The sequence below is a fragment of the Schistocerca gregaria genome, chromosome 2, assembly GCF_023897955.1.
Source record: "Schistocerca gregaria isolate iqSchGreg1 chromosome 2, iqSchGreg1.2, whole genome shotgun sequence".
NCBI lineage: Eukaryota > Metazoa > Arthropoda > Insecta > Orthoptera > Acrididae > Schistocerca > Schistocerca gregaria.
The window spans coordinates 377,507,091-377,524,949 of record NC_064921.1 but is presented as its reverse complement, the minus strand read 5'-3'; the positions used below and the strand labels follow the sequence as shown (position 1 = coordinate 377,524,949).

At 44.8% G+C, this 17,859-nt stretch overlaps 1 protein-coding gene across 4 annotated transcripts in view; it reads right to left on the bottom strand.

Moving 5' to 3' along the window:
• LOC126320425 (CUB domain-containing protein 2) overlaps nucleotides 1–17,859 on the bottom strand; it is a 1,159,067-nt gene that overhangs the window by 334,344 nt on the left and 806,864 nt on the right. For 2 of the 4 annotated variants that reach the window (XM_049993913.1, XM_049993920.1), the window contains exon 4: nucleotides 6,873–6,968. The exons of the other annotated variants lie outside the window; for them this stretch is intronic. In XM_049993913.1, coding sequence (XP_049849870.1) covers nucleotides 6,873–6,968 — 96 coding nt within the window. The remainder of the gene's footprint in view (nucleotides 1–6,872; nucleotides 6,969–17,859) is intronic. 4 annotated transcript variants of the gene reach the window in all.

Genomic DNA, 17,859 nt, shown 5'->3' with positions numbered 1-17,859 from the left:
TCTCCATCATCTATCAGAGATCATTGGAAAAGCTGGAAGTTCCACGGGACTGGAAGAAAGCCGAGGTCATAACAATTTATAATTATGGTAGAAAATCGGATGCACATAATTACCGACCAATTTATCTGACATCACTTTGTTGTAGAATCATGGAACATATTTTGTGTTCAGACATAATGGCCTTTCTAGACTCTGAGAAGCTCATCTGCAGGAACCATCGCGGTTTTAGGAAACCGGTCATGCGAGATACAGCTGGCCCTCTTTGTGCATGATATACAACAGGCTCTAGATACCGGCTCCCAGGTTGATGCAATATTCCTTGATTTTCGAAAGACGTTCGACTCAGTTCAGCACCGTTGCTTGCTCCAAAAACTGCACTCTTACGCTCTATCCGATGACATATGCTGTTGGATAGAAAGTTTTTCAACAGGCAGAGAGCAGTATGTCGTCCTGACTGGGGAAACTTCAATAGAACCAAACGTAACATCAGGTGTGCCCCAGGGCAGCGCAATAGGTCCGCTGCTTTTTACGATTTACATAAACGATCTGGTTGATGGTATTCACAGCGGCATTAGACTGTTTGCCGATGATGCTGTAGCCTACAGGAAAGTAGTATCACTCGAAAGTTGTGAACAAATCAATGAGGATTCGCAGCAAACAAATCGAAAATCCCCATTAATGTACGAATGCAAAATAAATGCCCAAACTTCGGAGCGGTAACATCCGTCAAGTATTTGGGTGTGACTATTTGAAATGATTTCAAATGGAACGATCAGATTACACAAGTAAAGAGCAAGGCGAAATCTTGATTGCGGTTTATTGCTAGAATCCTGAAGCAATGCAAACTTCCCAAAAAGGGAATTTGCTTACAATACTTTAGTTCGTCCAGTAGTAGAATATTGTTCGTCTGCATGAAACCCTTACCAGCTGGGTCCGATTCAAAAGATTGAGAAGGTCCAAAGAAGAGCGGCAAGATTCGTGACTTGTACATTTAGACATCGTGAGAACATTACAGATCTCATAGAAAGTTTGAAGTGGGACACACTTGCAGATAGACGGCGCGCTGAACGGAAGGGGCTGCTCACTAAATTCCAAAATTCGATCTTCGACGAGGATGTAGAGCATATATTATTACCAATGATCACCATTCATGGATAAGGGAAATTAGAGCTCGTACTGAGGCGTTCAGACAGTCGTCTTTCCCTCGCGCGATCCGTAAGTGTAACAGTGGAGGGAGGAGGGAGGAGGGAGGAGGGAGGAGGGAGAGGGGGGGAATATGACTTTGGCGTGAATAGTGCCCTCCGCCACTCACCGCTTGGTGGCTAGAGGGCGTATAAATGTAGCTGTAGATGTAGATATTTCTTTCTGTTATCTTCTGTTCTATACTTACGCATTTAATTCTATGTAGGCTTGAAGTATCATTGAGCTATGTTACTTGACACTGACACATCATGAGAAAGTTACTTTCGTTATTAAGTTTTGCACCCCAGTGTATAAAAAGCCTCTTTTATACACTAAATCTGTTGCCGCGACAGGACCAATTGTTTCAAATGCAGTTACTTTTCGTCATATTGACTTCGCGTGATACCCCTCTGTATTAAAACTAGTTTCAGTCATTTCATCCTGTATCACGTTTACTTTAGAGGTCGATGCCAAACGTTTTATATTCATGAGGATTTCTTATGGCGCACTTATTCAGAACAGATAATCAGGTGTTCACAAAGTTTAATTTATTTGTGTACCATTCTTCGAGCGACCGAGATTAATCGTCAGTTGAATTAAGGAAATGTTTACAATTTTAACATTTTTTGTGTATAATAAGCTGCAGGATGCACAAATGAAGAACAGGCCGAAAAGTGCTGTTAGTGTGGGAAAACATCAAGCGAAAGCAATGCAGATTCTTCGTGCGAATTTAAAAGCATGCAGTGAAGTGTTGTAACAAATAACATTGCGACCATAAACAATAAATAATGCGAAAAACACCAAAAGCAAATAAAAGGTAAACGCTCAATGACAAAATTGTAACCTCTCAGGATAAGTGAGAAGCACTAAAACATGAATGTACTTTCATGCTTTGCTTGTGTGATTATTAATCTGAACTTAAATTATTTCCATTACATTTCAAGCAGCAGGCCTCATTATTGCCAAGTAATATTTATTCCAGTTACTACTGTAATGATCAATTTAACCATATGATCAGGAATTTCAATATGTGCTTTTAAATTGTATTTCAGCAAACGGTGTGTTACCCAATGTATAAGCTTATTTCCATATCGCTATTGTTTTGAATGATTACGTCTGTCCTCTCTTCATACTGTTTTCAAATTTTTAGATCTGCATGTGTGTTACGTATAACACTCTGCATTACCTATTTTATGTATTCTATTCTCTGTCTGGAAGAAAACAGTCGCTTCCTACTACAACTTAGTATATGTCCAGTTACCCCTTTCCTTCCTTTTTCTATACAGTTATTTCAGCAATATTTTCTCTCCAGTGTCTCTTAGTTTGATTCATTATCTGCGCATTTAATTTTTAATATTTTACTGTAACCTGACATTATAAAGTGTTACTGCTAAATAATATTGTGCTCCAGACACATTACATTTTCCTCGATTCCAAGTTTTAATTACTCTCAGTTAAAATTTTTTTGAGTAAATTTTTCTTTCTCTATACCAATGGACATTTGACGGCTCAAAGTTGCATTCTACGTAACCTTGTTTCCAGTGTTGCAAAATCTTTCACTTCTTGTACTGTGTAATGCAATATCTACAAAAGCAACGGGTGTGCTATGCACATCAAGATGTGACCGGAGCCCAAAATCTGAGCGCTTCTGAATCACTTACTACGTGACGAAGAGTGGAAGTCTTGTAAGTACTCGGAGCCAAAGGAAAAAAAATGAAACAAGGGAATCTAGTTATGTACCCAGGAATTAGGTCCACACGCACACGATTATTCTACCGCACTAAGTTTAGATAAAAGTTAATATTTCGAAGACTTCCTCTTCGTTTCGACAGAAGTAGTTGCTTGCTTCTGACGGAGGTGTAGGTAGATATGCTTAGCTTTTATGTCGACCGAGTCGGTTAGTGATTGAGACCTAGCTTTATAATTGGAAAGAACGCAGTAAATCCAAGTCATTTCATTCTGAATTTCTCTACGTCACCTGAGACTAATATGGGGATGCTCCTTGAACAAGTCCACGATCCATTACCTTCCTTCTCGTAATGAGCTAACGCTCCGTGTGTATCGTTGAAGGGACTCTAACCCCCCTCTCTTCTTCGTTTTTAATCCTATGCCTCAATTTGGCGCGGCAATAGAAATTATATTAAAAAGAAGGCAATCCAAGGAACAGCTGTGTGTATACAGTAAAAATGTTTGAGGAAGTGGAGACCAGAAACTAGAACACGCGGAAGACATTGAGAAACGGTTTGTAGTTGGTTTTTGGGTATGCATATCGTACGTAACCACAATGGTAAATCTTGAGTGTTTACCTGTTTTCTAAAACTATTGAAATAACAGAAATAGTCTTAAAGAGCAATTAGACACATTTTTAGGGCATAGCACTATCATGAGTGTACGTGCGAGCTAAGTCAGAAATGTGACGTCATTAATAACAAGTCAGTTACCCTCCCACAGATGTCCCAGAACTTCATTGATCACAGTATGTTCCGTATACTTACCGTCATATCCAGCATCCACCCAAAAGACGCATTGTAAAGCACGAGCACTCTAAGAACGCTCTCGGCAAGGTGGATGATGGGAGTAGCAGAATCAGTGGAATTAAAATGACGTTGACCGGTATTGACTGTTATCTGGAAGGTACTAACTCCCTAACTCTATCAAGCAACACTATACTTAACGTGTCGATTTCGTTAACTCCGCGAGTCACTTCTGCCTTCATGGAGAGTGGACGGAATAGATACTGCGTTGCCTCATAGCTAAATTTAGCAGTTAACAGAAAACAGTAAATGCCAGTAAATTAGCGACTTATAGCGACGCAGCTACTTCCAACAGCAACCTTGCCGAGACTTTTCTTGCAGTGGGTGCATAACAAGTTCGAAGAGCGGGTACGACATGTCACCATGAACGGCATCCAATCCCACATCCTTCATCGATTCGCAGGAGTGTCTCAAATGTCAGTCCTATCCTCTCCACTATTAACCAGGCACTATTAATACTGCTACTTATTTAGGTAAAGAGCTCCGTAACCGGTTTCGAACTGGCAAGTTCATCATCAAACGGCTGTTCACATGATTTTCAAGATGCACATCACATTATCGTCCGTTTTCAATTTTTATTATTCCACGTTGTAAGAATTAACCTACATTAATTGTACACAACCACGGTCTCACCATGTCAGTTGTAGACAAAATAGCCTATTCGCTCCCCTTTATACATCCCTTGTCCACCGCCCTTACTTAAAAGTTTCTCAGCGGGCTCTCTATATCCACCTCAATAATTTATCTCCTGGTGTAACCTCTGGTACCTTAAAATCAGACCTATCAAAATCCAGGAAATACTCACAGGAAGCTCCTCTCGTCACTTCCATGACTTCTACCTCACCATCCAAAACCATCCCATCCATCTTACTACCACTCAGAAATGTCTTGGATTCACCATTGACCCACAGACTAACATGGCATCTCCATCCAAGCGAAGTTCTAAAACAGACTAAACTCACTCAATTTATCAACAGGCCTTATACGGGGATTATACTGTTAAACAACCTTCTAAACAGTTATCATTCTATATCTTATCCTACCCATCCCCATCTTCGCAAAAGTAGTCTGTATCTCCGCGTCAACAAACATTATTCACCTCTGTAATGCCAAATACTCAACCTCGACTTCCATTTCCACTTTCTGTGTCCTCCGTGTATCCTCTACCAGCTGACCAAAAAAAATGTGTGTGAAATCTTATGGGACTTAACTGCTAAGGTCATCAGTCCCTAAGCTTACACATTACTTAACCTAAATTATCCTATGGACAAACACACACACCCATGCCCGATGGAGGACTTGAACCTCCGCCGAGAATAGCCGCACAGTCCATGACTGCAGCGCCCTCGACCGCTCGGCTAATTCCGCGCGGCAGCTGAGAAAATTCCCGACTCTCCTTCTCCGCTAATTCCTAGAACATCTTCACAATTCATACATATCCCATAATCTCGATGCTCATAGGCCAACATCTACCAAAGACCCTCCAGTCCACGCCGGCTGCCAAGCAGATGAACATTTCCGACTCCACTTTCATTTTAATACCCTCCATATCCTAAATACATGATGTTGGATGATGTTCCGGACACGGGTTACTATACGCGATTTGTTCCTCAAGATACTCTCTGCGACCCCTCCAAGTTCGTCGCAACATTTCTTGGAGACCCTGTATATTGTTATATGTTCCTCATCCGTGTATCTTCCTGCCTGTGCAGCATGTACAGGGAGATAACAGCCAGGGACTGATCGGGTACATCATCATCATCTTCATCTTAGCATCAGCCATAAAATCGCCATGTGTGTTTCATAGTACCGGGTGATAAAAAAAGTCAGTCTAAATTTGAAAACTGAAGAAATCACGGAATAATGTAGATAGAGAGGTAGAAATTGACACTCATGCTTGGAATGAATGGGGTTTTATTAAAACAAGAAAAAAAATAAATAGAAAAGTTCAAAAATGTCCGACAGACGGTGCTTCATCTGATCAGAATAGCAATAATTAGCATAACAAAGTAAGACAAAGCAAAGATGAGTTCTTTAGAGAAAATGCTCAATATGTCCACCATCATTCCTCAACATAGCTGTAGTCGAGGAATAATGTTGTGAACAACACTGTAAAGCATGTCCGGAGTTAAGGTTGGCGTCGGATAATGTCTTTCAGCATCCCTAGAGATGTCGATCGATCACGATACATTTGCGACTTCAGGTAACCCCAAAGCCAATAATCGCACGGACTGAGGTCTGGGGACCTGGGAGGCCATGACGAAAGTGGCGGCTGAGCACACGATCATCACCAAACGACGCGCGCAAGAGATCTTTCACGCATCTAGCAGTATGGGGTGGAGCGCCATTCTGCATAAACATCGTATGTTCCAAGAGGGTGTTTATCAGCCAGGCTGGGGATGATGCGATTCTGTAACATATCGGCGTACCTCTCATTCGTCACGGTAGCAGTTACTGACGTTTTGCTGTCCAGCGCCATCTGTCGGACATTTTGTAAACTTTGTTTTTCTTTTTTTTGTTCTAGTAAAACCCCGTGTCATTCCAAGCATGTGTGTCAATTTTTACCTGTTTATCTACGTTATTCCGTGTTTTATTTTCAAATTTATACTGACTTTCGCCGGCCGCGGTGGTCTCGCGGTTAAGGCGCTCAGTCCGGAACCGCGTGACTGCTACGGTCGCAGGTTCGAATCCTGCCTCGGGCATGGATGTGTGTGATGTCCTTAGGTTAGTTAGGTTTAAGTAGTTCTAAGTTCTAGGGGACTGATGACCACAGATGTTAAGTCCCATAGTGCTCAGAGCCATTTGAACCCATTTTTATACTGACTTTTTGATCACCCGGTAGAATAAAAACGGAAGCATTTAATCATATTATTTTAATCTTTTAACTGTAAAAATTGCTATATGTATATACTTTAATATCGTTCGGCTGAGCTTCAGCAATGTGGCTACCAGCCCAGCCCCATTTTGGGAGGGAGTAGGATGAGATTATCAATAAAGAAATAAAAGTAAGAAGTGTTTCTGTTAGTGTAACCTGTCGGGTGGTGGGGTGGTCGAGGCGGCGTGAGGCTAGTGAGACAGGAGTGAGGCAAGCAGGCAGGCAGGCAGACCGTGCAGACACAGAGCGGCAGGCAGGCAGAGAGAGAGGCGGGGACCTACTTGGCGGAGCGGTGGGCGTCGGCGTGGCAGGCGCAGGCGGCCCGCCGTCTGGTGGCGCGGACCCGCCGGCCGCCGGCGTCGCCGCGCGCGACCAGTCTGCGCACACGAGCCACACCCGCTCACTCAGGCGCGCACCGGGTGGCGTGGGCGGGACTGCTGGGAGGGCGGCAGGGTGGGTAGCAGCTACGCGCGCCTTGCAGCACCTCACCTTCACCGAACCTCACTTCGTCTCATCGACGCCCCTACCACACAAGCTGCCTATCTCAAAATCACTGTTGAGTCACCTAACTGGATTTTGACTAAGATAAGTAAGCAAACTTCTGGGCATAAAAAGCGCAGTACCAAGAAGTATGGCACGTAGTGAAAGTTTTTATTTATTATACACTACGGGCCATTAAAATTGCTAGACCGCGAAGATGACGTGCTACAGACGCGAAATTTAAACGACAGGAAGAAGATGCTGTGATATGCAAATGATGACATATTTCTCATACACAAACAGCAGTTGGCTGGCGTTGCCTGGTGAAACGTTGTTGTGATGGCTCGTGTAAGGAGGAGAAATGCGTACCATAACGTTTCCGACTCTCATAAAGGTCGGATTGTAGCCTATCGCGACTGCGGTTTATCGTAACGCGACATCTGCTCGCGTTAGTCGAGATCAAATGACTGTTAGCAGAATATGGAATCGGTGGGTTCAGGAGAATAATACGGAACGCCGTGCTGGATCCCAACCGCCCCGTATCACTAGCAGTCGAGATGGCAGGCATCTTATCCGGATGGCTGTAACGGATCGTGCAACCACGTCTCGATCGCTGAGTCAACAGATGGGGACGTTTGCAAGACAACAACCATCTGCACGAACAGTTCGACGACGTTTGGAGCAGCACGGACTATGAGCTCGGAGACCATGGCTGGGGTTACCCTTGACGCTGCGACACAGACAGGAGCGCCTGCGATGCTGCACTCGACGATGAACCTGTGTGTACGAATGGCAAAACGTCATATTTCTGATGAATCCAGGTTACGTTTACAGCATCACGATGCTCCCATCCGTGTTTGGTGACATCGCGGCGAACACACATCGGAAGCGTATATCCGTCATCGCCATACTGGCGTATCACCCGGCGTGATGGTACGGGCTGCCATTGCTTAGACGTCTCCGTCACTCTTGTTCGCACTGACGGCACTTGGAACACTAGACGTTACATTTAAGATGTGTTACGACCCGTGGCACTACCCTTCATTCGATCCCTGTGTAATCCTGCATTTCAGCAGCATAATACACGACCGCATGTTGCAGATCCTGTACGGGCCTTTCTGGATACAGAAAGTATTCGACTGATGCCCTGGCCAGCACATTCTCCAGATCTCTCACCAATTGAAAACGTCTGGTCAATGGTGGCCGAGCAACTGGCTCGTCACAATACGCCAGTCACTACTCTTGATGAACTGTGGTATCGTGTTGAAGCTGCATGGGCAGCTGTACCTGTACACGACATCCAAGCTCTGTTTGACTCAATGCCAAGGCGTATCGAGGCCGTTATTACGGCCAGAAGTGTTTGACTCAATGCCAAGGCGTATCGAGGCCGTTATACGGCCAGAAGTGGTTGTTCTGTGTACTGATTTCTCAGGATCTATGCACCCAAATTGCGTGAAAATGTAATCACATGTTACTTCTAGTAAAATATATTTGTCTAATGAGTACCCGTTTATCATCTGTATTTCTTCCTGGTGTAGCAAATTTAATGGCCAGTAGGGCGAACATATGAGTAAAGGTGTAGGTAAATTGGAGGTTCACTTCTAACCTGGTTAGATATCAAATCGATCTGAGTGAGGTGTCAGATACATGTATCTCACTCCATGCTGCTTCAACTCTATACCAGAGTTAATCAAGCATAATGACTGGAATGAGCCAGTCTCTTGGCAACGCGTGACAAGACGTTTTCAGTGGGTGACAGATCTGAAGAACGTTCTCCTGCAACAGTCGAGGTAAGTCAGGACAACCAGACCGCGTCCCCTTATTGAAAGATGACGTCATGGAGACCTTGAAGATAGGGCTTAGCCTCATCAGAAATGTAACTTTTGCTATTTAAACGGTTACGCGAAACGGAAATAATCGTGCCGGGTACCCAATGACACTCCATACCATAATGTCAGATGCTGCACCCGCATAATGATGTATTGAATCTCCTCGGAGAATCAGGTCGCACGCATATGTCCATAACATGTCTATTCGCACAACCTGGGCCTGTCTGAAGGTGTTGTGTGTCGCCCCTCTTGATTCCAATGTTATTGTTGGGCGCACCACTGTCGGCGCGCCTCTTTCTCATCCGGTGTTGTGGGAAACCGAAAACCTGGAATTCGCGCAGGAAGTTGTGGTGCTCCGATTTCGTCGGACTGCGCGTTTGGATAGTCGTTCAAGACCAACGGGGATTCGAGCGTATGCGAATAATTGCAACAGGACAATCTCGAAAAAGAGTTCAGCAGTGGAACGGTGTGGAGGTATGTGTATTTAACCTGAGCTGCAGCATGACAACCTCGAGAAGGAGTTCAACAGTGGACCAGTGTGGAGGCATCTATATTTAACCTTTCAAGTTCGAATGGAGATGATGGGTCGCAATGGCATGTTCTTGAGTAGGCCAACCGTTGTAAACAGAGCACAGTTGTTTAAATTGCTTTAAAAAAGTTAGTGATAGGAATGCAAAGGCTCAAGTGCTGCTGACGCATGCAGGATCATTGGCAATAGTTTAGTATAGCAATGAACTTATATGTAGCAAAGTGCATGGTTAGAAATCTTGGACAATTCCAACATTAATGGTTACCACTGTAGTTGTTGAGCGACGGAGAGTCAGGTGATGATAGATTTTTCTTATACTTTCACCCCGCTCTCTTTCCTTTCTTTCGTTTCTTTCTTCTTTTAATATAATTGTAGGTATTGTATGTCAAAAATTCAATGCCAAACTGAAATGTATTGAATGAAACAACCCGACTTAGATATGCAGAAATAAATAAATAAAAAGTTACTGTGGGTACTCGCCTTGCCGGAGCCAAGCGCATTTCCTGACTCATAGTACATGACGTGATTGTAAGAGCCTTCACAGCTGAGAGCACAGCATGTCTGCCCCTCAGGTGCTAGTCGCGTGGAGCCCTTGAGATCCTGCAGGGCGTTAAGTATGCCTCTCCTGAACTCACTGATTCCATATTCGCATGACAGTCGTGGCTACTCGATCAGTGCGAAAAGCAATAATACCGAACGATAAACTGCAGTCACGATAGGACACTTCCTGTCTTTGTCGAATTCGGACACGTGCTGGTAGAAGTTTGGCTTCTTACACGACGTGTAACACATTCTTCTCATATACAAAAAAAAAAAAAAAATGGCTCTGAGCACTATGGGACTTAACATCTATGGTCATCAGTCCACTAGAACTCAGAACTACTTAAACCTAACCAACCTAAGGACATCACACAACACCCAGTCAGCACGAGGCAGAGAAAATCCCTGACCCCGCTGGGAATCGAATCCGGGAACCAGGGCGTGGGAAGCGAGAACGCTACCGCACGATCACGAGCCACGGAATTTCTTCTCACATACAGCCGACATTTAGATGCGATTAATGAAAGAGGAATGCGCTGCATAATCTTTCCTTACATATGAACTGTGGCATTACTCTTACCTAATCTATGCATTTATGCTGAGATGCTAAACATTTGCATAACGAAGCAGATTGTACACTTTACGTCAATTTGACGTTTCTTGCATGACGGCTTCTTAGTGCTGCAATTTTCATAATAATTTATCGCTTATTTGCAGTCTCCGCTTCATACGCCACTTAACTGTCGCACCATGGGCAACCTGATATATATTTGTAAGTAGCGCCATAGCGAAAGGAAACGAAGAGACGCTCCTACAAAAATAGAGGTTTAGCATCAGTCAACAGAGCTATTACACTCTAGTTAACACATTCACGTTCATTCATCAGGTCTCAGGGCGAGTAGCCTAAGACTCTCACAGCTGGGTCTGTACTGCAAACACGGGCAGAATGCATTTTGTCCTCTTGGACAAGCGACAATCAAATGCTTTATCTGTGTTAATGTCATAATACAAAAAGTCGCAATAGGTATAGTTAGCTTTCCTGTTCGTCCTTCGCCCCCTCCAACGTAAAATAAATCTGTGTGTCAGCTAGTAATTTTAATCAGACTACAGTAGATTCCTGTCACTGCTTAACGTAGATACCACTGACGCTCGCTCTTCATGTGGGTGCATGTGAACGAATCTACGCCGCCACCACGTTAGGTTTCTCAGCCGCGTTGCGTGCCCCGTGTGACACTGCCTGGCTGGGATCAGCAGCCACAGCACCAACTGTAGCTGCGTTATGTGGAGGGAGTGACCACAAATATAAAAACCCAAAAACACAACAAATTACCATGCCAGATACGCTGTAGGAAAACTAGTGGCATTCAGAACAGCTCTCGGTCGTCTCTAAATGGATAAATACAGGTCCTGTATGATTTTCAACGGAATTTTACATAATTCTTATTGAAAACCAGTGGGAAGTTCAAGAAACGATGAAGGAAGTGGATAGTGATCACCCACCCTTCTTCTCAAGGTAGACCACAAAGACACAATAGCCAGCCGCTGTGACAAAGCGGTTCTACGCGCTTTAGTCTGGAACCACGCGACCGCTACGGTCGCAGGTTCGAATCCTGCCTCGGGCATGGACGTGTGTGATGTCCTTAGGTTAGTTAGATTTAAGTAGTTCCAAGTTCTAGGGGACTGACGACCTCAGATGTTGAGTCCCACAGTGCTCAGAGCCATTTGAACCATTTGAAAGACACAATAACATGGAGATATGGCGACTGTGGTGGCCAGGGGAGACGGGACAGTCTATCCTGGTGCTCACAAAACCAGTCCTGGACGATGCGAGCTGTGTGAACATGGGCCCCGTCGTCTTGGAACACCACATCAGCGCTGGGGAACGAACGTTGTACCATATGATGGACCCTATCATCCAAAATCGTCAATAATCCTTGGCAGTAAAGCGACGTTGCCGAGTAACCTTGGCACCCATGGATTTCGATGATATGCTTACCCAAATTATCACCGAACCGCAACATGTTTCACTCTTGGGCTGTAAACTCGGCCAGAAGTTAAAGACCTTGTCAAGCAACACTCATTCGACCAAATGGCTTCCTTTCAGTGCTCTACAGTTCAGATTTTATAACTTCAGCACCACTTTTTCGTGTTACAGATAGTTGGATCGCTGATGAGAGCTATTAAAATTCCAGATCGCACTGCACTCATGTTGCATTAGTGCCGACAGGGTTCGCGAGTTCAGTTAGAATGTTCTTCAGTGACCGTCTGTTACGATCGCTCGATACACACTTTGGTCCGCTTGATGACTTCGAGGTGTAAATATTCGAAACGGCGTCTCTTGAAACACAAATACTTCCGTTACCGTGATTATAGAAGGATCCACATACGAGTACCAACAATTTGCTTGCGTTAGAATTACATAGCACCGAAATAACGCACTTACAACTACATGGAACACAGTTCTGACCACGAGTGGCAGTTTCAACGTATTGAAGACGCTGCACAGGTGCCATTCGTGGTCAAATACAACAGCACAACACTCAGGCTTGGCTACCATTTGCACCTATGTTCAAGCACATATTCTTCGCGATGTTCCCACACTTCTGTCCAATCCCTGTATGAGCACCTACGTGATAGTACTGAACCCAGGTTAGTAAAGACTGAGCAATGAGACGCTATGGAGGGCACACTATAGTTACAGAGATGAGACCTCTCAACGGCTGCACCCTAGGCGTATTAACGTCTCCCGAAGTATCATCGGTAGGAGAAGTCGTCCACAGGTGAAGTAAATGGGGGGGGGGGGGAATGTACAGAAATACCCACTGTCATAGTTAGATCCTCCTATATTGCCGGCAAACTTGTTGCATATGGTTCTGAAAGCATACGTCATTATATAGATAAATACTGCAATCCTCTACAGAACTGTTAATGTGAAGCATGCCTGAAAATTTCTCTCCTTTCTTACAGCGTCAGGTGGTGGCTAAAGATGCTTTCCTTATCACATCCTTTCCTTCCATGCCAGGAAATCTTCATCAGTCCTTACAATGACACAGTGTAATCTAGATGGCACAATATCCACGAGGGTTGAAAAGGAACAAAGATCAGATTTTACAGTTGTGCCGACGTTGAGATCATCACAAATTAAGGGCGTTATGGAGCAGGTAATCGTCAGCAATCAATCACAGTACTTCACTGAAGAGGGTTGTGGAAACGCGGAAACTTAAAACTAGATTGCCGGGCGAGGATTTCAACTTTACTCCTCATTATGCTTATGGAGTTGCAGATACATCACCATTTGTGATTATGGTTTACTGTCGCCAAAAATTGTTTGTCGAAACATAACTTCTACAGAAATTGATGTGATCAGGCACTCAAAGTGAAATGGATGAGGACTTAAAGGGCTCTCTTGACGACATAATGAACATCTAGCCAGCGTATGGCCCCACAGAAAATATAAATTAACACAAGGTCACTTAGTGGTCCCAGAGACATAATACTATAAATAACGCGAAGTGTATAATATCGCTGTAAATTTCCTCTCCTCTCCCGCCTCCGCCGCATCCTCCCCTCATCAACTTGGTGGAAGTTATTTGGGAGCAGCATAGATGTTGCACGTGGTCACGGAAGCATGGATTTTTAACATGAGAAGACACGAGTACAGTGCTGAAGTTACAGGGGAAAGAAACAGTGTTGCACATAGAAATGATACATTGTTACTGGACTGGCCGTGGTTGAGGCTGAATGAATGCGAGACGATCTCATTGTGGCATCTGGAATATCTTTGAGGGGAAGATGTAGAATTTCTAATTACCTATTTCCGTGCTATAAAACATCAATCCATGAGGTTACGCATGTAGTCTAAAGAACAAAGTTAAACTTTGTTTTGATAATTATGCGAATATAATTTCTGTAACACCCCCATGAACCATGGACCTTGCCGTTGGTGGGGAGACTTGCGTGCCTCAGCGATACAGATAGCCGTACCGTAGGTGCAACCACAACGGAGGGGTATCTGTTGAGAGGCCAGACAAATGTGTGGTTCGTGAAGAGGGGCAGCAGCCTTTTCACTAGTTGCAGGGGCAACAGTCTGGATGATTGACTGATCTGGCCTTGTAACAATAACCAAAACGGCCTTGCTGTGCTGGTACTGCGAACGGCTGAAAGCAAGGGGAAACCACGGCCGTAATTTTTCCAAAGGGCATGCAGCTTTACTGTATGATTAAATGATGATGGCGTCCTGATGAGTAAAATATTCCGGAGGTAAAATAGTCCCCCATTCGGATCTCCAGGCGGGGACTACTCAAGAGGATGTCGTTATCAGGAGAAAGAAAACTGGCGTTCTACGGGTCGGAGGGTTGAATGTCAGATCCCTTAATCGGGCAGGTAGGTTAGAACATTTAAAAAGGGAAATGGACAGGTTAAAGTTAGATATAGTGGGAATTAGTGAAGTTCGGTGGCAGGAGGAACAAGACTTCTGGTCAGGTGACTACAGGATTATAAACACAAAATCAAATAGGGGTAATGCAGGAGTAGGTTTAATAATGAATAACAAAATTGGAGTGCGGGTGAGCTACTACAAACAGCATAGTGAACGAATTATTGTGGCCAACATAGACATGAAGCCCACGCCTACTACAGTAGTACAAGTTTATATGCCAACTAGTTCTGCAGATGATGAAGAAATTGAAGAAATGTATGATGAGATAAAAGAAATTATTCAGGAGGTGAAGGGAGACGAAAATTTAATAGTCATGGGTGACTGGAATTCGAGAGTAGTAAAAGGGAAAGAAGGAAACATAGTAGGTGAATATGGATTGGGGCTAAGAAATGAAAGAGGATGCCGCCTGGTAGAATTTTGCACAGAGCCCAACTTAATCATAGCTAGCACTTGGTTTAAGAATCATGAAAGAAGGTTGTATACATGGAAGAACCCTGGAGATATTAAAAGGTATCAGATAGATTATATAATGGTAAGACAGTGATTTAGGAACCAGGTTTTATATTGAAGGACATTTCCAGGGGCAGATGTGGACTCTGACCACAATCTGTTGGTTATGACCTGTAGATTAAACTGAAGAAACTGATAAAATGTGGGAAATTAAGGAGATGGGAACTGGATAAACTGAAAGAACCAGAGGTTGTACAGAGTTTCAGGGAGAGCATAAGGCAACAATTGACAGGAATGGGGGAAGGAAATAGAGTAGAAGAAGAATGGGTAGCTTTGAGGGATGAAGTAGTGAAGGAAGCAGAGGATCAAGTAGGTAAAAAGACGAGGGCTGGTAGAAATCCTTGGGTAACAGAAGAAATATTGAATTTAACTGATGAAAGGAGAAAATATAAACACGCAGTAAATGAAGCAGGCAAAAAGGAATACAAACGTCTCAAAAATGAGATTGACAGGAAGTGCAAAATGGCTAAGCAGGGATGGCTAGATGACAAATGTAAGGACGTTGAGGCTTATCTCACTAGGGGTAATATAGATACCGCTTACAGGAAAATTAAAGAGACCTTTGGAGATAAGAGAACCACTTGTATGAATATCAAGAGCTCAGATGGAAACCCCGTTCTAAGCAGAGAAGGGAAAGCAGAAAGGTGGAAGGAGTATATAGAGGGTCTATACAAGGGCGATGCACTTGAGGACAATATTATGGAAATGGAAGAGGGTGTAGATGAAGACGAAATGGGAGATATGATATTGCGCGAAGAGTTTGACAGAGCACTGAAAGACTTGAGTCGAAACAAGGCCCCCGGAGTAGACAACATTCCATTGGAACTACTGACGGCCTTGGGAGACCCAGTCCTGACAAAACTCTACCATCTGCTGAGGAAGATGTTTGAAACAGGCGAAATACCCTCAGACTTCAAGAATAATATAATAATTCCAATCCCAAAGAAAGCAGGTGTTGACAGATGTGAAAATTACCGAACAGTCAGTTTAATAAGCCACAGCTGCAAAATACTAACACGAATTTTTTACAGACGAATGGAAAAACTACACTCCTGGAAATGGAAAAAAGAACACATTGACACCGGTGCGTCAGACCCACCATACTTGCTCCGGACACTGCGAGAGGGCTGTACAAGCAATGATCACACGCACGGCACAGCGGACACACCAGGAACCGCGGTGTTGGCCGTCGAATGGCGCTAGCTGCGCAGCATTTGTGCACCGCCGCCGTCAGTGTCAGCCAGTTTGCCGTGGCATACGGAGCTCCATCGCAGTCTTTAACACTGGTAACATGCCCGACAGCGTGGACGTGAACCGTATGTGCAGTTGACGGACTTTGAGCGAGGGCGTATAGTGGGCATGCGGGAGGCCGGGTGGACGTACCGCCGAATTGCTCAGCACGTGGGGCGTGAGGTCTCCACAGTACATCGATGTTGTCGCCAGTGGTCGGCGGAAGGTGCACGTGCCCGCCGACCTGGGACCGGACCGCAGCGACGCACGGATGCACACCAAGACCGTAGGATCCTACGCAGTGCCGTAGGGGACCGCACCGCCACTTCCCAGCAAATTAGGGACACCGTTGCTTCTGGGGTATGGGCGAGGACCATTCGCAATCGTCTCCATGAAGCTGGGCTACGGTCCCGCACACCGTTAGGCCGTCTTCCGCTCACGCCCCAACATCGTGCAGCCCGCCTCCAGTGGTGTCGCGACAGGCGTGAATGGAGGGACGAATGGAGACGTGTCGTCTTCAGCGATGAGAGTCGCTTCTGCCTTGGTGCCAATAATGGTCGTATGCGTGTTTGGCGCCGTGCAGGTGAGCGCCACAATCAGGACTGCATACGACCGAGGCACACAGGGCCAACACCCGGCATCATGGTGTGGGGAACGATCTCCTACACTGGCTGTACACCTCTGGTGATCGTCGAGGGGACACTGAATAGTGCACGGTACATCCAAACCGTCATCGAACCCATCGTTCTACCATTCCTAGACCGGCAAGGGAACTTGCTCTTCCAACAGGACAATGCACGTCCGCATGTATCCCGTGCCACCCAACATGCTCTAGAAGGTGTAAGTCAACTACACTGGCCAGCAAGATCTCCGGATCTGTCCCCCATTGAGCATGTTTGGGACTGGATGAAGCGTCGTCTCACGTGGTCTGCACGTCCAGCACGAACGCTGGTCCAACTGAGGCGCCAGGTGGAAATGGCATGGCAAGCCGTTGCACAAGACTACATCCAGCATCTCTACGATCGTCTCCATGGGAGAATAGCAGCCTGCATTGCTGCGAAAGGTGGATAGACACTGTACTAGTGCCGGCATTGTGCATGCTCTGTTGCCTGTGTCTATGAGCCTGTGGTTCTGTCAGTGTGATCATGTGATGTATCTGACCCCAGGAATGTGTCAATAAAGTTTCCCCTTCCTGGGACAATGAATTCACGGTGTTCTTATTTCAATTTCCAGGAGTGTAGTAGAAGCCGACCTCGGGGAAGATCAGTTTGGATTCCGTAGAAACACTGGAACACGTGAGGCAATACTGACCCTACAACTTATCATAGAAGAAAGATTAAGGAAAGGCAAACCTACGTTTCTAGCATATGTAGACTTAGAGAAAGCTTTTGACAATGTTGACTGGAATACTCTCTTTCAAATTCTAAAGGTGGCAGGGGTAAAATACAGGGAGCGAAAGGATATTTGCAATTTGTACAGAAACCAAATGGCAGTTATAAGAGTCGAGGGACATGAAAGGGAAGCAGTGGTCGGGAAGGGAGTAAGACAGGGTTGTAGCCTCTCCCCGATGTTATTCAATCTGTATATTGAGCAAGCAGTAACAAACAAAGAAAAATTCGGAGTAGGTATTAAAATCCATGGAGAAGATATAAAAACTTTGAGGTTCGCCGATGACATTGTAATTCTGTCAGAGACAGCAAAGGACTTGGAAG